This window comes from Zea mays, chromosome 1, assembly GCF_902167145.1.
Source record: "Zea mays cultivar B73 chromosome 1, Zm-B73-REFERENCE-NAM-5.0, whole genome shotgun sequence".
In the NCBI taxonomy this organism is placed as follows: domain Eukaryota; kingdom Viridiplantae; phylum Streptophyta; class Magnoliopsida; order Poales; family Poaceae; genus Zea; species Zea mays.
In genome coordinates this window covers 226,315,923-226,332,734 of record NC_050096.1, presented here as the reverse complement: position 1 = coordinate 226,332,734, position 16,812 = coordinate 226,315,923, and the positions used below count along the sequence as shown (strand labels likewise).

Here is a 16,812-nt window from a genome sequence, read left to right as displayed (position 1 = left end):
TTCACTATCTGTTTCTTGGTAGTAATCTTCGTAGTTGCAAATGGTAACAGCATTTCATTTTGGGTTTTGTACAATGTACTTATTTTTCTCGAACACACAGGAGAACTGCACATTATTATATTAATAAGAAATATAAAAGGCCCAGACAGGCCAGCACAAGTCATCTAAGACGGCACAAAACCACAAAGACACATAAAAACTAAAAACACCCTTACACCTAGCTAGAGGCTACTATGCCACATTCCACGCACCCCTGCTGCGCGAGCCACACACCACAGTGCAGCCTCCTCTTTGATTTTCTGGATCATCAAAACAATGCTCGGCAAGACAATGTATTTATAACAATACAGTCCATTTACCTGAAGCCATGCGGACGGAAACGCTTCCGCTCCCGCCCCGTCGGAACCCACCCCTTGGCGCTACCTCTCCCGCCGACGCCTCGATCCTTGCTCCCCACCACAGCCACACGGCGGCGCTTGCTCCAAGCCCGGCGGCCACCACTACTCTCTCCCCGGCGTCGGTGGGTTCTCCTTCGTTTCCTCTCCCTGGTGGGCGAACGTCTCTTCTGGGCGGGTCTTCTTCTTCCCCTGTTGCCGCGCTGGTGAAGGGTGGGGAGCCGCCATCCTACAGAGACGTTCTGGTCTCTGCTCGCCCTTCCTCTGGCGCTGGTTCCTCCTCTGGTAATGGCGCTGGGGGCGGCTAGGTGAAGGTTGTGGGCCGCAAGGGGCGTCGTCTGTCCGCTGGCCAGTGCTTTCTCTAGACGAGGTCTACGTTCGTTCAGCGGTCGGTGCCTCGGAGCCTTCATCCCCCTGTGGATTTGCGTGGAAGGTGCTTCAACTGCTTCGCCTCCTCTCATCGGGCGGCGGCCTGTCGGAGTATCGTGCGGTGCTTTAACTGCCGGCTGCCTGGGCACCGCTTTCGCGTGTGCCCGCGCCGTGCGACTGCACCTGCCCGTCCGCGGCGCGTTTCGGTGTGGAGGCCGGTTTCCAAGGGGCCCAGTGTTTCGCTGGTACCGTCGTGCCACGCCATGGAGGTTGCTCCGCTGTCTGGTGGTTCGTCTGCTATTGAGAAAGCGAGGAAGCGCACCCGCCGGGGTCAGAGAAAGCGGAAGAACGGCGCCGATGCAGGTGGTGCTTCTGGCCTGCGATCGGTAGTGCCGCCGGTGGAGTCTGCCCATAATGTTTGCGTCCTCAAACGGTCTGGTAGAATTGATCGTGCTGAGGAGGGCCTTCGTCCCGCGCTGATTCTCACGGTTGTTGGTGAGGAGGGTCTTGGCTGCGCCTTGGAGATCAGAGATGCGCTGGCTTTGAAGTTTCAGCTTCAGGCAGAGTCGCTCCATCTCCGTCGGGCTGCGCCAAACTCCTTCCTCTGTTTCTTCCCTTCGGTGGAAGTGGCTGAACAGGTTATTCAAAATGGGCAATCGATTTTCGCGCCACCTTTCCGTCTGCATGTTAGGAGATGGTCTCGCCATGCTTTCGCTTCTGGTGGAGGTGCCTTGCCTGTGCTCGTCGACATTGAATTGCAAGGGATTCCTGCGCACCTTTGGGATTTGGAGACAGCAGAACTTTTGCTTGGGGCTCACGGATTGGTTCAAGGTCTATCCACAGTTTCTTCAGAGGGAGTGGATTCTGCAGATATGACTGCTTTCAGTGTGAGTTTTTGGTGCTTCTCACCTGAGGCTTTGCCGGATGTTCTGTTTCTCCACGCCGTTGAGCCGCGCGTTGATGTGGAGGCCGGGTCCTGGTTTCCGCGTACCATGGTGTTCAAGATTGCAGTGAAGGTTATTCGTTCTGGCGACATGATTGGTGCTGACCAGCCCCCTCCTTTGTTGCTGGATTTGGGTGGGGATGATGGTGATCGGGATAATCACAGGCGGAGGCCACATATGCACTATCACCCATCTCCTTCCGCTAGGGTCTCTGCGCTCTCTCGGCTTGGTCCGCGCGTCTCCTCGGCGGTGCCGGGTGGTGGTCCAGTCGATGCCATCTCTCCCCTGATGGTCGGGGTGGAGAGGATGGCGCCTGGGTCCACCCTGTCCTCTGGCTCGGTGATTTCCTTCCCAGTTGATGCCCATTCTTTCCCGGTTTTGGCGGTTGATGAGGTGGTTGCTCCTGGATCTCCTGACTCCACTGCCCAGGACGTGGAATGGGATCCAGTTGACGCCCATTCTCTCCCCTTGATCTCGGTTGATGGGATGGTGGCTCCTGGGGTTCTTGTTGGCACTGTTGATTGTGGGCCTGCTGTTCAGTTGGGGTCTTCGGTTCTATCTATGCAAGCTGCACCGCCTGGTTCTGATATTCAGGTGATTGATGTCCTTGCAGGCAGTGTGTCTGTGAATGCTCAGTTTGGGATTTCTGTGCAGAGAAATATTTGGACTGTTGATCCCTTGAACAGAATGTCTTCGTTGTTGCTCAGTAAGATGATTCATGGCTGGACAGATGCTTCTCCCTGCCTCAAGGTTTATTCCAGGAGAAAGAAGCTTGTTATAGAGCCAGTTCAGGATGAGGAGTGTGTGCTTTCTTCACAGCTGCTGGAGTTCAAGAATGATGTCACTGGTCCGATTAATAGTTTGCTGCCTCCTCCTCGAACCACCATTAGAAGGAGGAGGACTGTGCCTGCTAATTTCATTCCCAGGCGTAGCAGGAGGGTGGCCAAGTTTCCTCCAGAATTGGGTTCTAGTTCTGCTGCCCAGGTCTGTATACAATTGGGTTTTTGTGATGAGATGGAGAACATCTCTCTTGAAGATGCCAACGGTTATGCAAGGTTATTCAAAAATGGACTCTCTGGTAGCCATGTTGCTGCAGTTGCTGCGCTTTTTGGATGGCAGGTGCCTCTTGTGGGGCAGTGTTAGGGCCTGTTGCTGGTTTATCTCATTAGGTGGTTTTCTTTATGTCAATGATAGATCGCTGTTTTTTGTGTTGGAATGTGAGAGGCCTTAATGATCGAGCAAAGAGGGATTCTGTTAAATCTGTGGTGGTTGACCTTAGGCCTTCAATCATTTGTTTGCAGGAAACCAAATTAAGTATCGTTTCAGATTATGATATACTCTCCATCCTTGGGGCTGGTTTCAGTAACTTTGTTTTTAAACCAGCTCAGGGATCTAGGGGGGGAGTGCTGATTGCTTGGCGTGATGGTACTTTCTCCTCGGTTGCGTCTATTATAAAAAATTATTCGATCTTAGTTCAATTCCAGGATGAGTCTGGTGCTGCTTGGTGGTTTACAGGAGTGTATGGGCCTCATCAGGACAGTTTCAAACTTTCTTTCCTGCAAGAATTACGAGAAATCAGAGATGTTTGTATTGGACCATGGCTTTTATGTGGTGATTTTAATTTGATTTTCAAGCCCGAGGATAAGAATAATTCCAACATCAATAGGACTTTGATGGGTAATTTCAGGAGCCTAATTAACTCCATGGAGCTGAAAGAAATTCCTTTGATTGGCAGAAAATTTACTTGGTCGAACCAGAGACAGGATCCCACCCTTGTGAAGCTTGATCATGTTTTTTGCACTTCTAGTTGGGAGGATTTTTTCCCTGATTGTCTGCTGTATAGCAACGCCTCTGTTTGCTCTGATCATTGCCCTTTAACTCTCAAATTTCGAGAGGATTGTAGAGGGAAGCGCAGATTTCATTTTGAAGGTTTCTGGCCCAAGCTCCCTGGTTTCAATGAGGTGGTGGCTGATTCATGGAATCAGCCAATGTTGGCAACCTGCCCTTTGGAAAGGCTGTCCCAAAAGCTCAGAAGGCTTGCTAAACAGCTGCAGTCCTGGGGGCATAGAGAGGTGGGAAATGTGAGTAACCAGTTGGGTCTTGCTAGAGAGGTGATGCATAGGTTGGAATCAGCACAGGACTTTAGAGTTTTGTCAGGAGATGAGTTTTGGCTGATTGGAAAGCTGAAGCAACATTGTTTTGTTTATGCTTCTATGGAACGAACAATTGCACGATTGAGGTCCAGGATTAAGTACCTAAAAGAGGGGGATGCAAATACTAAATTCTTTCATATGCAGGCTCGTTTCAGGAAGAAAAGAAATTTCATTTCATATCTAGAAGATGAAGGAAGAGTGGTCTCTAACCATGAGGATATGCAGGAGGTGCTAGATGGATTTTTTTCCGGTCTTTTGGGTGCTGATTTTCAGAGGCAAAGCACTATTAATTTGTCGAGTTGTCACAGAGAGGCCGTGGATCTCAAGTGATCTTGAGTGCCCCTTCTCAGAGAAAGAAGTGTTAGACACAATTGCGTGCCTTCCGTCTGATAAGGCTCCTGGGCCTGATGGGTTTACAGGGAGGTTCTATAAATCTTGTTGGAGTATCATTAAGGTGGATCTGCTGGCGGCTCTGTCTATCATACACCAGGGCAATGTTCAGAGATTGGGACAACTGAATTCCTCCTACATTATTTTGATTCCTAAAAAGATGGATGCTTCGTCGGCTGGTGATTTCAGGCCAATTAGCCTAATTCATAGTGTTGCTAAATTGGTCACAAAATTACTCGCTAATCGTTTGGGCCCTCGTCTGCATGAATTGGTAGAATCTAATCAAAGTGCTTTTATCAGAGGTAGATCGATTCATGATAATTTTATGTTGGTCCAACAATCGATTAAATCCCTTCACAAGAGAAAGGTTGACAGCCTGTTTCTGAAGCTTGACATTTCCAAGGCCTTTGACTCGGTATCGTGGGCTTTCCTTCTTGAAGTTTTATCTCACCTAGGTTTCGGTCCTATTTGGCGCAATTTGATTTCAAATCTGCTGGCTTCAGCTTCTACGCAAGTGTTATTAAATGGGTCTCCTGGAATCCATATAAAGCATCGGAGAGGTCTTCGTCAGGGAGACCCTCTCTCCCCTATGCTGTTTGTGCTGATCATGGACGTGCTTAGCAGTCTATTTAGGGCTGCTGAATGTAGGGGATTGCTGCATAGTTTGGAAAGGGCAGGAGTCCGTAATAGGCTTTCTATCTATGCTGATGATGTGGTCCTGTTTGTTAAACCTATTGAGGAAGATCTGAAATGTGTTAGATTAATTCTGAATTGTTTTGGGTCAGCCTCTGGATTGGTTACCAATATGAATAAGAGTTATGCTATTCCTATCAGATGTGAGGAGCATGTGGTTCATGAGGGCTGCAATGTGCTGAGATGCAGTTTGGCCTCATTTCCTTGCTCTTACTTGGGGCTGCCAATCTCAGACAGGAAGCTGAAGCGAAATGATCTTAAGATGTGGATAGATAAAATTGCAGACAGACTCCCTACCTGGAAGGCTCGTTTATTGAACCTGGCCGGAAGGACAACCTTGGTGCGGTTTGTCTTATCAGCCATCCCAATTTATCTCCTTATTGCCATTAAAATTCCCAAATGGGTTATTAAATCAATTGACAAGATTCGAAGAGGGTTTCTTTGGAAGGGGCGAAAGGAGGTGAATGGTGGAAGTTGTATTGTTCCCTGGGAAAGTGTGACAAGGCCACTAAGTTGGGCACTGCAGGCTAAGTGGCTCTGGCTAGAGAAGACTGATCCAACTCGGCCGTGGCTTGGTTTGAGTATCCCTGTGCAGCAGCAAGTTAGACAATTTTTTAATGTTTCGGTGATCTCTGTTGTTGGGAATGGGACCAATACTTTTTTCTGGTCAGACAGATGGCTGAATGGGCAGAGGATACAAGATTTTGCACCTGAAGTTGTTAATATGGTGAGCAGCAAGCCATTTAGTTCGAGAACTGTTGCTCAGGCGTTGCATAACTGGCAATGGGTTCGCGATATCACGAATCCTTTTATTTTTGATTGGTCTACATCAGTATTTGCAGCTGTGGGATGCTTTAAGTGGAGTGGTGCTTAATCAGGAGGAGGACAGACATGTGTGGGTGCACTCGAGCTCTGGTGTTTTCTCTTCCAAATCTTGTTATTCGGCGTTGTTTATGGGAGCTATTACTTTCCAACCATGGAAATGGGTGTGGAAGTCGTGGGCACCCCCCAAATGCAAATTTTTTGTTTGGCTGGCGATAAGGAATAAATGTTGGACTGCGGATAGACTTCAGAGGAAAGGATTACCTCACCCGGTGGTCTGTCCACTATGTGATCAAGAGCAGGAAACTATCTTGCACCTCTTGTGCTCTTGCAGTTTCGCTAGACAATTTTGGCATGTTATATTTTCAGCTTTGAGGATGGGGCATCTTACGCCTACTAGGGAGGCGGGCTCTTTTGTGGATTGGTGGGGCAAGGTGCATAGGAGGGTCCCCAAACATATTAGAAAAGGTTTCCATAGTCTCATTATCCTGGGGGCCTGGTGTTTATGGCTGCATCGCAATAGGGCGGTATTTGATGGTGTCAACCCGTCATTAAGCACCATTCAGAGGCTTTTCTTGGATGAGGTGGAGTGCTGGTGTATGGCTGGTGCGAAGCAGCTCGAGAGTCTTGGGCTTCTGGCTGCTTTTGCTAGGGGGGCTAGGGCTTTTCCTAGTGCATGAGGCTGCACTGTTTTATTTTCTATTTATTTTTGCCTGTTATGGCTTTGTACTTTGGTCCATTTCGGACCTTTCTCTCTTTCAATATAATGATGCGCAGTTCTCCTGCGTGTTCGAGAAAAAAAAATGCTCGGCAAGACCTCATCATAGACATATTCCGATGTTTCCACAGCCTCCATGACACATGGTGACCAAAGAATTGAACCCCCTTTTGTGCATAGAAGTCACTGTGTCTCAGCCAAACCTCACCAGTTTTGGAAGAGGTTATCATTGAGCCCCAAGCTGAGTCAAATTCATAGTAGTCCAGGGAAATCAACCATGTGATCCAATATGACTTCAGGCAGTCCACACAATTTGTGGTGTAAGTCATTGTGAATTTGACACATTACTATAGAATATTATTGAATCCATTTATGTTGTTATTTCAAGCAAATTAAATGACAAAATGCTTGAGTGATCATCAGTGTAATGGACAACATCAGTGTTCTTAAGTTTGAGTCTCATGAAAAAGAGGCATGAAATTTAACATGGCCACTATCAGTTTAGGTCCTGCTCGTTTTGTTTCAAATCCATGTGGATTGAGGGGAAATAAATCCACTACTAGTCAAAAACCACCTCAATCCACCCTCAATCCACATGGTTTTGGGATGAAAAGTGTTATAGTACCCGTTAGGGTTTTGCTTGTCTCATGTGTATTTATCCTCTCGCCCCTACTGTAATGGGCCTGGCCCAACTACCGAGTCTGTTAATACAACACTCAACCCCACTCAAGGGTTAGGGTGTCCCACATGGTATAGAGCTATGTCACATTTTTTTTTCAGTCGCCGCTGCCCTATCCCCTGCAGCCGCCGCCTCCTTCCTGCAGCTGCCGCTAGCTGCCCTCCCCTCCCTCCTCCCAACCGTCGGCCGCTCCCCTTCTCCCAACCGCCGCCCGCCCTCCCACCTTCCTCTGCGCCAGCCGCGTGCCCGCCCTTGTGTCGGCCGCCTCCTTCCCCACCTGCGGCCGCTCCCTGCGCCACCGGCCGCCGCCGTCCCCTGCTTCGCCGGTCGCCCAGCCGCCAGGGGTTCCATGGCGGCCCTGCCCTCTTCCCCCTTCTTGGCGGATCCGGCTTGGACCACGGCCCACCTGGCTGCTGCCGATGCAGCCTCGCCTGCGCGCAGCGTTGCGGCCACAACCGCCCTCACCGCCGCCTTCGCGGCTGCCGGACTCGGCCCCCACAGCAACCTCGCTGTTAGAGGGGGCCCCTACATCGCCGGTCTCGGCCCCTCCCTGATGCGACCCTCGCTGCCCAACCGCGCCACGGTTCTCCTCCGGGCTTCCCCGCCCGCGCAACTATCGCATGGGCTGACGTCACCGCTTCCGCGCCGGCCTCGTCGGCACTGGTCACGGCCATCGCCACTATTCAGGCGGTCGTGGAGGCTTCCCGCGACCGCGAGCGCGCCGCGACCCTCGCCCTGCAGCAAGAGCGTGCCATGAGCGTCGCTCTGACCGCCCAGATGGCAACCACACAGCGTCTCCTCCTCGGGCACGGAGGCAGTGAGGCACCACCGCCCACTCCCGAGGCCTCCCTCGCCTCTAGACTCGACGCCGACCACATCGCTGCCCTCCACACACAGGCTGCCGGTCTCCACAACATCCGGTCCCTCGTGTCCATCGTGCTGGACCCGACGTCCTCCCACTACCCTCGCTGGAGGGGGCAGGTCCTCCTCACCCTGCGACACTATGCTCTCGTCGACCACGTCCTCGACGACATCGTCGCTCCGCCATCCCCGGCTTGGTCCCTGATGGACACCGTGGTGCTCTCCTGGCTCCACGGCACCATCACCGTCGAGCTCCAGGACATCATCCGCGACCAGGCGGACAAGGGCCGCCAGGCGTGGCTCGCTCTCGAGGAACAGTTTCTCGGGAACCGGGATGCTCGGGCCCTTCACCTCGACCGACGCCCAGTTCCACCAGTTCTCCCAGAGGGACCTCTCCGTGGGGAGTACTGCCGCCAAATGAAGGGCCTGACGGACTCCCTCCGTGATCTCGGCGAGCCGGTGGCGGACCGTACCTTGGTGCTGAACCTCCTGCGTGGCCTCAGCCCTCGCTACGGCCATCTGAAGGCTCTCATCAAGCGGATCGTGCCTTTTCCCACCTTCCATGTCGTGCGGAATGAGCTTCTCCTTGAGGAGCTCACCATGACGATCGAGACTCCCACGCCGGCCCCGGCAATCTACAGCGCCACCCCTGGTGCTCAGGCGTCTTCCGGGGGACAGGCCCCTCGCACTCAGTCGGTTGGGGGCCCTGCTCGGCCCCCTGCCGCGGCCCCTCGTCCGGCTTCCACTGTCGACGGCGTCCGTCGCCCTCGCAAGGGCGGATGTGGGGATGGCAGCTCCACCCGTGGAGGTTCCACCGGCCGGGGTGGCGGCCAGGGCTGGCCGTCGTTCTACAACCCCTGGACCGACACCATCTCCATGTGGCCGGGTCAGGCCCCCAGTGCCTCCCGTCCTCCGGCGCCGGCTCTCCTGACTGCGCCCCCCTACGGCACACCTTCGCCGCCTGCCTACGACATGCCTCCGTACGACGTGCCCCCGACGACCCCGACCCCAACCTAGCTCCCGCCTACGAGGACCCCTGCCACGACACCCTGGTCCCCATTCGCTGGAGGCTGGGACCCAGCCTCTCTCGCCGCCGCATACAACACCATGGCGTTGGCTCCACCATCTTCTAACTGGGTCATCGACTCCGGTGCATCCTACCACACCACCCCCATCGCAGGCATGCTATCTCGCTCACACCCACCTCCTTCCACACACCCTACCTCGATCGTCGTTGGAAACAGTTCCACTCTTCCAGTCACCTCAGTAGGTGCCTTGGTGCTCCCTAGACCGTTCTATCTCAACGACGTTCTCGTAGCCCCACACATCACACACAATCTCCTTTCCGTCCGTCGGTTCACCACCGACAATTCTTGTTCCATTGAGTTTGACCCCTCTGGTTTTTCTGTGAAGGATCTAGCCACCAGGACCCCACTCGCCCGATGTGACAGCGTCGGACCCCTCTACACGCTCCGGCCCACTTCAACCGGTGCGTCTCCACCTCCCGTCCTGGTCTCCACCACCACCTCCACCACTTGCCATCGTCGTCTCGGCCACCCAGGACCTAACGTCATGACCAAGCTTTCCAGTAGTTTAGATTCTTCTTGTAGTCGGGGATATTTTGAGGGCCTCTGTCATGCTTGTTAGGTTGGCCGACATACTCATCCCCCTTTTACTACATCTTCTAGGGCTGAGCAGGCTTTTGACCTGGTTCATTGTGATATATGGACCTCCTCTGTACTCAATCTCTCTGGATATAAATACTATTTGGTAATTTTGGATGATTTTTCCCGTTTTCTCTGGACTTTTCCTCTTCGGTTGAAGTCCGACACTTTTACCACCTCACTCACTTCTTTGTCTAGGTCTCCACCCAGTTCTGTCGCCTAATCCATGCACTGCAGTGTGACAACGACCGCGAGTTCGACAACCACGCCTCCCGATCATTCTTCCTCACCAGTGGCGTTCAATTGCGTCTCTCGTGCCCCTACACCTCTGCCCAGAACGGCAGGGGCGAGCGCATGATTCGCGCCACCACTAATATGATTCGTTGCTTTCTCTTCCAGGCGTCTTTCCCTGCCAGCTACGGGGCAGAGGCCCTGCACACTGCCACCCACCCCCTCAACCGCCTCCCATCGAAGGCGGTGAGCCACCCCACCCCCTACTTCGCCCTGTACGACACGACCCCCTCCTACGACCACCTTCGCGTGTTCGGCTGTGCCTGCTATCCCAACACTTCCGCTACTGCTACTCATAAGTTGTCTCCACGCTCCACTCGCTGCCTCTTCCTTGGCTACTCTCCTGACCACAAAGGGTACCACCATCTCTCATCACGTCGTTTTCGTCGAAGATGTGTTTCCCCTTGCTGGCTCCTCCCCACCCACTGATCTCGATTCCCTCCTTGAGTCTGATCCGAGTACCCATCCCTCCCAGGCACCTTGCCTCGCACCGTTGCCCGCACCTCGAGTGGCTTCACCGCCCTCGCGCACGGCCCCGTCGACCTCGCCCGTGCCACACGTGGCTTCGACGCCCCCGCTCGCACGTTTTCTTGCGCCACGCGCGGCCTCGTCGACCCTGCCTGCGCCACGCGCGGCCCCGGCGACTCTGGCCCCGTCGACGAGCGGGACCCGCTTCACGGACCCAGGGCCCTCGACGAGCGCGACCCGATTCGCCGACTCCGCCGTTGTTTATCATCGCCGCGAGCCGGCCACGCCTGTGGCCCCTGAGCCGTCGGTGTACCACCTGGTCGCCATTCACTGCGACCCCGGGCACATCCACTCGATGGTGACTCGCCGCGCCGCCGGTGTCCTTCGGCCTGTCAACAGGATGATCCTGGCCACTGATACGACCACAACTCCACCGAACGCCTCCCCGACCCCCTCCTCCGTTCGCACCGCCCTCGTCGTCCCTCACTGGTGTCGTGCCATGGAGGAGTACGCGGCCCTGCTGGCCAACCACACTTGGGACCTGGTGCCGCGTCCACCTGGCACCAATGTGGTCACCGGAAAGTGGCTCTTTCGCCATAAGCTGACTTCGGATGGCTCCCTCGACAACTACAAGGCCCGCTAGGTCCTTCGGGGCTCACCCAGCGCCCCAGAGTGGACTATGATGAGACCTTCAGCCCCGTCGTCAAGTTCGCCACCGTCCGCATCGTCAAGTTCGCCACCGTCCGCGCCGTCCTCTCTCGGAACTGGGTGATCCATCAACTCGACGCCAAGAACGCCTTCTTCCATGGCACTCTGACGGAGACTGTCTACTACAGCCAACCCACCGGCTTCGTCGACGTCGCTCACCCAGACCTGGTTTGCCGGCTGAACTGCTCCCTCTACGGCCTCAAGCAGGCGTCGTGAGCCTGGTACAGTCGTTTCGCCACCTACTTGGCCTCCATCGGCTTCGTCGAGGCCAAGTCGGATACGTCACTCTTCATCTACCGGCGGGGCGAGGACACCGTCCACCTCCTCTACGTCGACGACATTGTGCTCACGGCATCCACCGCCGATCTCCTACAGCGCATGATCATCGCCCTCCAGCGGGAGTTTGCGATGAAGGACTTGGGGCCTCTCCATCACTTCCTCGGCATCACCGCCGAACGCCGGCCCTAGGGTCTCTTCCTGCACCAGTGCCAGTACGCCATCGACATTGGCATGTCCGACTGCAAGCCCTGCTCCACGCCTGTCGACACTCAGGCAAAGCTCTTTGAGGACGACGGGCCACTGATCGCTAACGCGACGTCTTACCGGAGCCTGACAGGCGCGCTCCAGTACCTCACCTTCTCCCCGCCCGACATCGCCTACGTCGTCCAGCAGGTGTGCCTCCATATGCACACTGCACGGGAGCCCCATCTCATCGCTCTGAAGTGGATCCTGCACTACCTTCGGGGCTCCCTTGACTACGACCTCCTCCTCCGACCATCCTCGACGTTGGAACTTGTGGTCTACACCGACGCTGACTGGGCCGGCTGCCCCGACACGCGCCGGTCCACCTCTTGCTATGCCGTGTTCCTGAGCGCCAACCTCGTCTCCTGGCCCGGACCTGTGGACCGGCCCTGGTTATGGTCGTTCTCACACAAGCTATGGTGCCGATGTGTATGAGTGGGTAGGGATTCGAGGATTTTCTCGACCTGCGTGTGTGAGGAGATCTTGATATAATACCCAAGGGTTGTCTTACCCCCTGCAGGTCGAGTTTTTTTTCTAGATGGACATCTTCTGTTCTTCCAGTTTATGAAATTATCTACATGATTTACTAAATGGCAAGCTCAATTTTCGTGGCACGTTTCTCTGTTACAAGGTTCACTGTGTTATTTTGAATGTAGGTAACTGACGATGGGAAATACAGTTTAGTACTCGTATTTGAAGCCAAAGCATTGGAGCTATCTGATTTTGAGAAGAGACAGGTGAAAATTCCTCCTTTGATTACCTGTATTATCTCAAGCATGAAACAATACTAAAATTGTGTTATATAAGTACAAAATATTAGAAATAGTTTGAGTCTGAAATAGATGATATTTTCTAGACAATGTCATGGCCGATACCTGAGCATGACCATGGCGAAGGAGACAAGATGCTGGCCGCTGGTGTGGCTGCTGAGTAGTGGTTTTTTTTAATTGTGTCGGCGTTCGTGTGTGGGCCGTGGAAGCGTGTGTGCTTGGGCTGTTGAGGTGGGCTTGCTCAGTTTGGTGCCTTTATAGTCTGGTGTGTTGTATCAGAGAAGATTATCGAATAGCAAAATACAGTTTCCTGTCACAACTCACCTCGCTGTTTTGTTTACCGGCGATTTCTCGGCGAAGCCCTGCACGCACTCACGTGGGCGACGCCGTGCCGGTGAAGGGTCGTGACAAGTGGTATCAAAGCCATTCTGTCCGCGGGATTGGGTGGTGGTTCGATTCAGCCGGATTTTATGGAGACATCGCAGCAGCATGGTGGTGTCTCGTCGGCGGCAACGATCGCGAGGTTGACAGAGATGAGGATGTCGGGGACACTAGAGTGGTTTAATGCCACCACAGGTCCAGTTTCATCACTTCGACCAGCTGCAGCGGATACGTGCATTTCCTGCAGCCTTCTCTCAAGTCCCACGGGCTCACAGGTGACCACAACCTCAAGGTTGGCGACTCTGTCGAGTTCAAGATCATGGAGGATAGATATGGTTGCCTCAAGGCCTTTGACATCACAGTACCGAGGGATGGCGTGTTCTCTGGTGGTTTTGACGACTGTCAGTTGGAACAACAACATGGATTGTGTTGTTGACAGGAGCAACGATGGCCATGGATGTCACAGTTGCAGCAACGAAGATGTTGCTCTTCCAGTGATGCTTGGAGGTATGTCCCTGCCGGTGTTTGGTGAAATGTCTCACCACTGCAGTGAGGAGGTTAGTGCTCTTCCGATGTTCTCTGAAGGTACTGCTTATTCAATGATCGATGAAATGTCACTGGGAAATGTGATTTGGGATGAGCAATCTGGGCATGATGATGTGGTGGTTCTTGGAGGTGAGGAAGCCCCAGAAGAATCAACTGAGAAGGATGATGGTGTTGAAGAAAAGGCCAGCAGGCTTGACTCACCGAGTGAGGCAACTGCACTAGATATGAGTGATGGAAGCATGGAGGGATTTCTTCCTGCTGGTGCTGGCAGTGTGCTTGAGGATAATCCTGGAAAGGAGCAGAATGCTGAAAATGTTGATGATACTAGTGCTGGTGGTATCCTTTCTCAAGAATTGGCTCCAGAATCAATCAATGAAACTAATGGTGCAGAGGAGATTATTAGTATCACTGAGGTTGATGTTCGTGAAGAGGAGACTACTGATAGGGACATATTTGAGGCTATGCCAGATGATGAGGATGAGGTGTTGCAGGTTGAGTTGACAATTGGTGAGACTTGCGAAGATGAAATGCCCGGTGAGAAGGAAGTTGCAGGGAAATTTGGTGCGGGTGATAGTTATGCGTGCAGTACGGTGGATTAGTGATGCTCAATGTTTGCCCGAGGAAATTTCTGATGAAGTTCAGTGGGATGAGGAGTTTTCATCTAACCAGAGTATGCAAAGAGGCTTACTTAGAGATATAGTTGTCGAAAGGGGTTATCTCAATGATTTCCATCAAGGAAAAGGGGTACTGATCATGACACAATCCCAGAGAGGTGCCACCCTGAATACCCCTCATCTTCTGCTGAAACTGCAGGACGGGCCGGTAAATTTAGAGGCCCTGTACTAAAATTCAAAAGTGGTCCTATTTTATAGAAAAAAAATATAATCAGAACTACATTGTAATAGAATTCATATATTCTAAATTGCAAAACATTTGCTAGATGTGTTTGAAAAGTAGCAAGCTAGCTGCTAACTAAGTTAAGCTTAAATGGTGTAATATTAGTCTGCTCATTGATGCATATTGTTTAGACTTACTACTGAGATAAGAAGTTTTTTAGGCCCCTTAGAATTTTGGGCCCTGTGCGGTCGCACTTGTTGCACGTGCGTGAAGCCCGGCCCTGCTGCAGTTGCTGTAGCAACTGTAGGAGCTGCTAGAAGAATTCCTGAAGTGGTGTTGTTCAAGTCAAACAAGGATGTGGCAGTAGTGGATGCCTATTCCTTTCCACTTTTTCAGCCATCACTGTTTCCTCGAAGCCACGGTACTGTTGTGATTCCAGATAATCAATCTGCAAGGGAAGCTATGGAGTATGATGAAGGTGAGGCTGCAGTCAAGAGTTATTCTCCATTTATTGACGTTATGTGTAGGAGAATGGAACTCTTAATTGATATTGCATAGAGGTGGTGGTCACAGTCTAACACTATGCAAAGAAGAGATGTGGATGACATAGAATTGCTGGGATAGTGCCAAATTATGAGCTGAGTTGTTGGGATAGGGCTGGTGCTAAACAGTTAGCAAGTCTTGGTCTACCTGCTGCTATTAGTAGGGTCTAGGCTGTTTTTCAATCTGGTCTAGTTTTTATGCTTGCCCACTGGGCATTGTACTTTGGTCCTCTTTGGACCTTTCTCCTCTATTAATATAATGACGTGCAGCTCTCCTGCACGTTCGAGAAAAAAATGTTCTTACATGTCAACAATAGCTTGCTGCTGGAAGAACATGGGTCTGGTTTTGTGTTGCTTTTTGATGGGAGGCAGAACAAAGGCAGTGTTTTTTTAACGTAATGGCAGGAGCTCTGCCTCTCAATTAAGAAGAATGGAATTGATCCAGTTTTAAGAAAAACCGAGGGCCCAAAGCCTACACAGAGCGCATGGTAGAAAAATCGACGAAGGCCCTAACAAACAACTTAGACAACGACAGCCTCCCACACATAAACACATCTAGAGTCATCGTTGCCAAGCTCAAACACAAGGGACGAGCAGCTCAATCACAGCTAATGGGCTTACAGTTCAGACACAAGGGTGGCTAACTGCTTTTGATATGGCAGTTCAGTCACAGCTGGGCATTCAAAGAAAATCCATGAACAAGTTAATGGGTTTACAGTTCAGAATGGTGTATGGTAAAGGCAAGGAGAATATAGTGACTGATGCTTATGCTCAGGATCTGTGGCCAAGGGTGACCTTTCACATTCCATATGGGGCTGTGTTCTTGGTGCAGAAGGGCAAGTTTAGAAGAATCCATTGGGTGGGCAAAAGTTCAACATTCGGCACTATATTGATCTCAACCTTTCATGATTCATTTGTGGGGGTGTTCTGGAAGGGCTGCTTCTTATCACTGGGTTAAGAGACTGTTTTGGTGGAAAGGTCTGATCTGAAAACTGATGTTGAGCAGTTTGGAGAGCAGTGTTCAGTTTCTGAGCAAGAGAAAGAAGAGCACCAGTTCTTTGCTGGGTTATTGCATTTTTTCAGTGCTATATGGGGTCTGGGAGGACATAACTTCAGACTTTCTTGAGAATTTCATCAAATCTGAAGGCTGTGAAACTCTTATGGTGCTTCAGTGTGCTGTCCAGGATTATCCTCAGCAGTGGAAAACCTGGCTGTCACTTGCTGAACTATGGTATAACACCTCACATTATTCTTCACCAGGTAGTTTCTCCTTTAAAGCATTAGATGATGAAGCCTTGATGTTGGCAGCCTCAGTGCTCAAAGGGAATAAGGATCCAGTGGTGGCTGCTTGGATTCAACAGATGCCTGCTGACAGTTATACGCTCAAAGAGGAAATGGATAGGGCTCAGCAGCATTACAATGCAGCTATGGTTGGGGTGCTGATCCAGTGGTCGGGCATGTCGGAGCTCTGCTCTGTACGTGGAAGGATTTTCATGCAGCGAAGACTCGTTTTTATATTGCCTTGCTTGGGGACAAGCAAGTTTTGGCGAGGGGGCAGATGTCATGGCCGATATCTGAGCATGATCATGGCGGAGACAGGACGTGGGTGTGGCTGCTGGGTAGCGTTGATTTGATTGTGTTGGCATTCGTGTGTGGGCTGTTGAGGTGGGCTGGCCTAGTTGGGTGCCTATATTATTGGAATAACTGAAACCCTAACCCTACACTAGGGTGGGCTTGTATATTAATAACTGAGTTGGGCCTGGCCCATTACAAATACAGGGGTACAATTCTAACACCCCCCCGCAGTCGCAACTCTATCCTGTACAGATGTTGAGACTGGAGCGAAAGTCTAAAAATACACTCGACGGTAACCCCTTGGTGAAGATGTCGGCGAACTGCAGCGTGGTGGGGACGCTGAGAACCCGAACGTCACCGGCGGCGACACGCTCCCGGACGAAGTGCAGGTCGATCTCCACGTGCTTCGTGCGTTGATGCTGCACAGGATTGGTGGAGAGGTAGACCGCGCTGACGTTGTCGCAGTAGACGAGGGTGGCGCGCT

General features: G+C 52.1%; 2 protein-coding genes across 4 annotated transcripts in view; both read left to right on the top strand.

Moving 5' to 3' along the window:
- Positions 1 to 16,812, top strand: part of LOC100191267 (uncharacterized) — a 31,872-nt gene that overhangs the window by 7,832 nt on the left and 7,228 nt on the right. For 2 of the 3 annotated variants that reach the window (XM_008652861.3, NM_001136701.1), the window contains 1 exon segment: positions 12,334 to 12,414. In XM_008652861.3, the coding sequence (XP_008651083.1) occupies positions 12,334 to 12,414 (81 nt within the window). 3 annotated transcript variants of the gene reach the window in all.
- LOC109943505 (uncharacterized) lies at positions 2 to 6,564 on the top strand. The gene has a single exon (XM_020546718.1). The coding sequence runs from the start codon at positions 1,028 to 1,030 to the stop codon at positions 2,849 to 2,851; it is 1,824 nt and encodes a 607-aa protein (XP_020402307.1). The 5' UTR covers positions 2 to 1,027; the 3' UTR covers positions 2,852 to 6,564.

What these genes read in the sequence shown, in the direction of transcription:
- LOC109943505 (XM_020546718.1), top strand. Translation starts at nt 1,028, where the DNA reads ATGGAGGTTGCTCCGCTGTCTGGTGGTTCGTCTGCTATTGAGAAAGCG.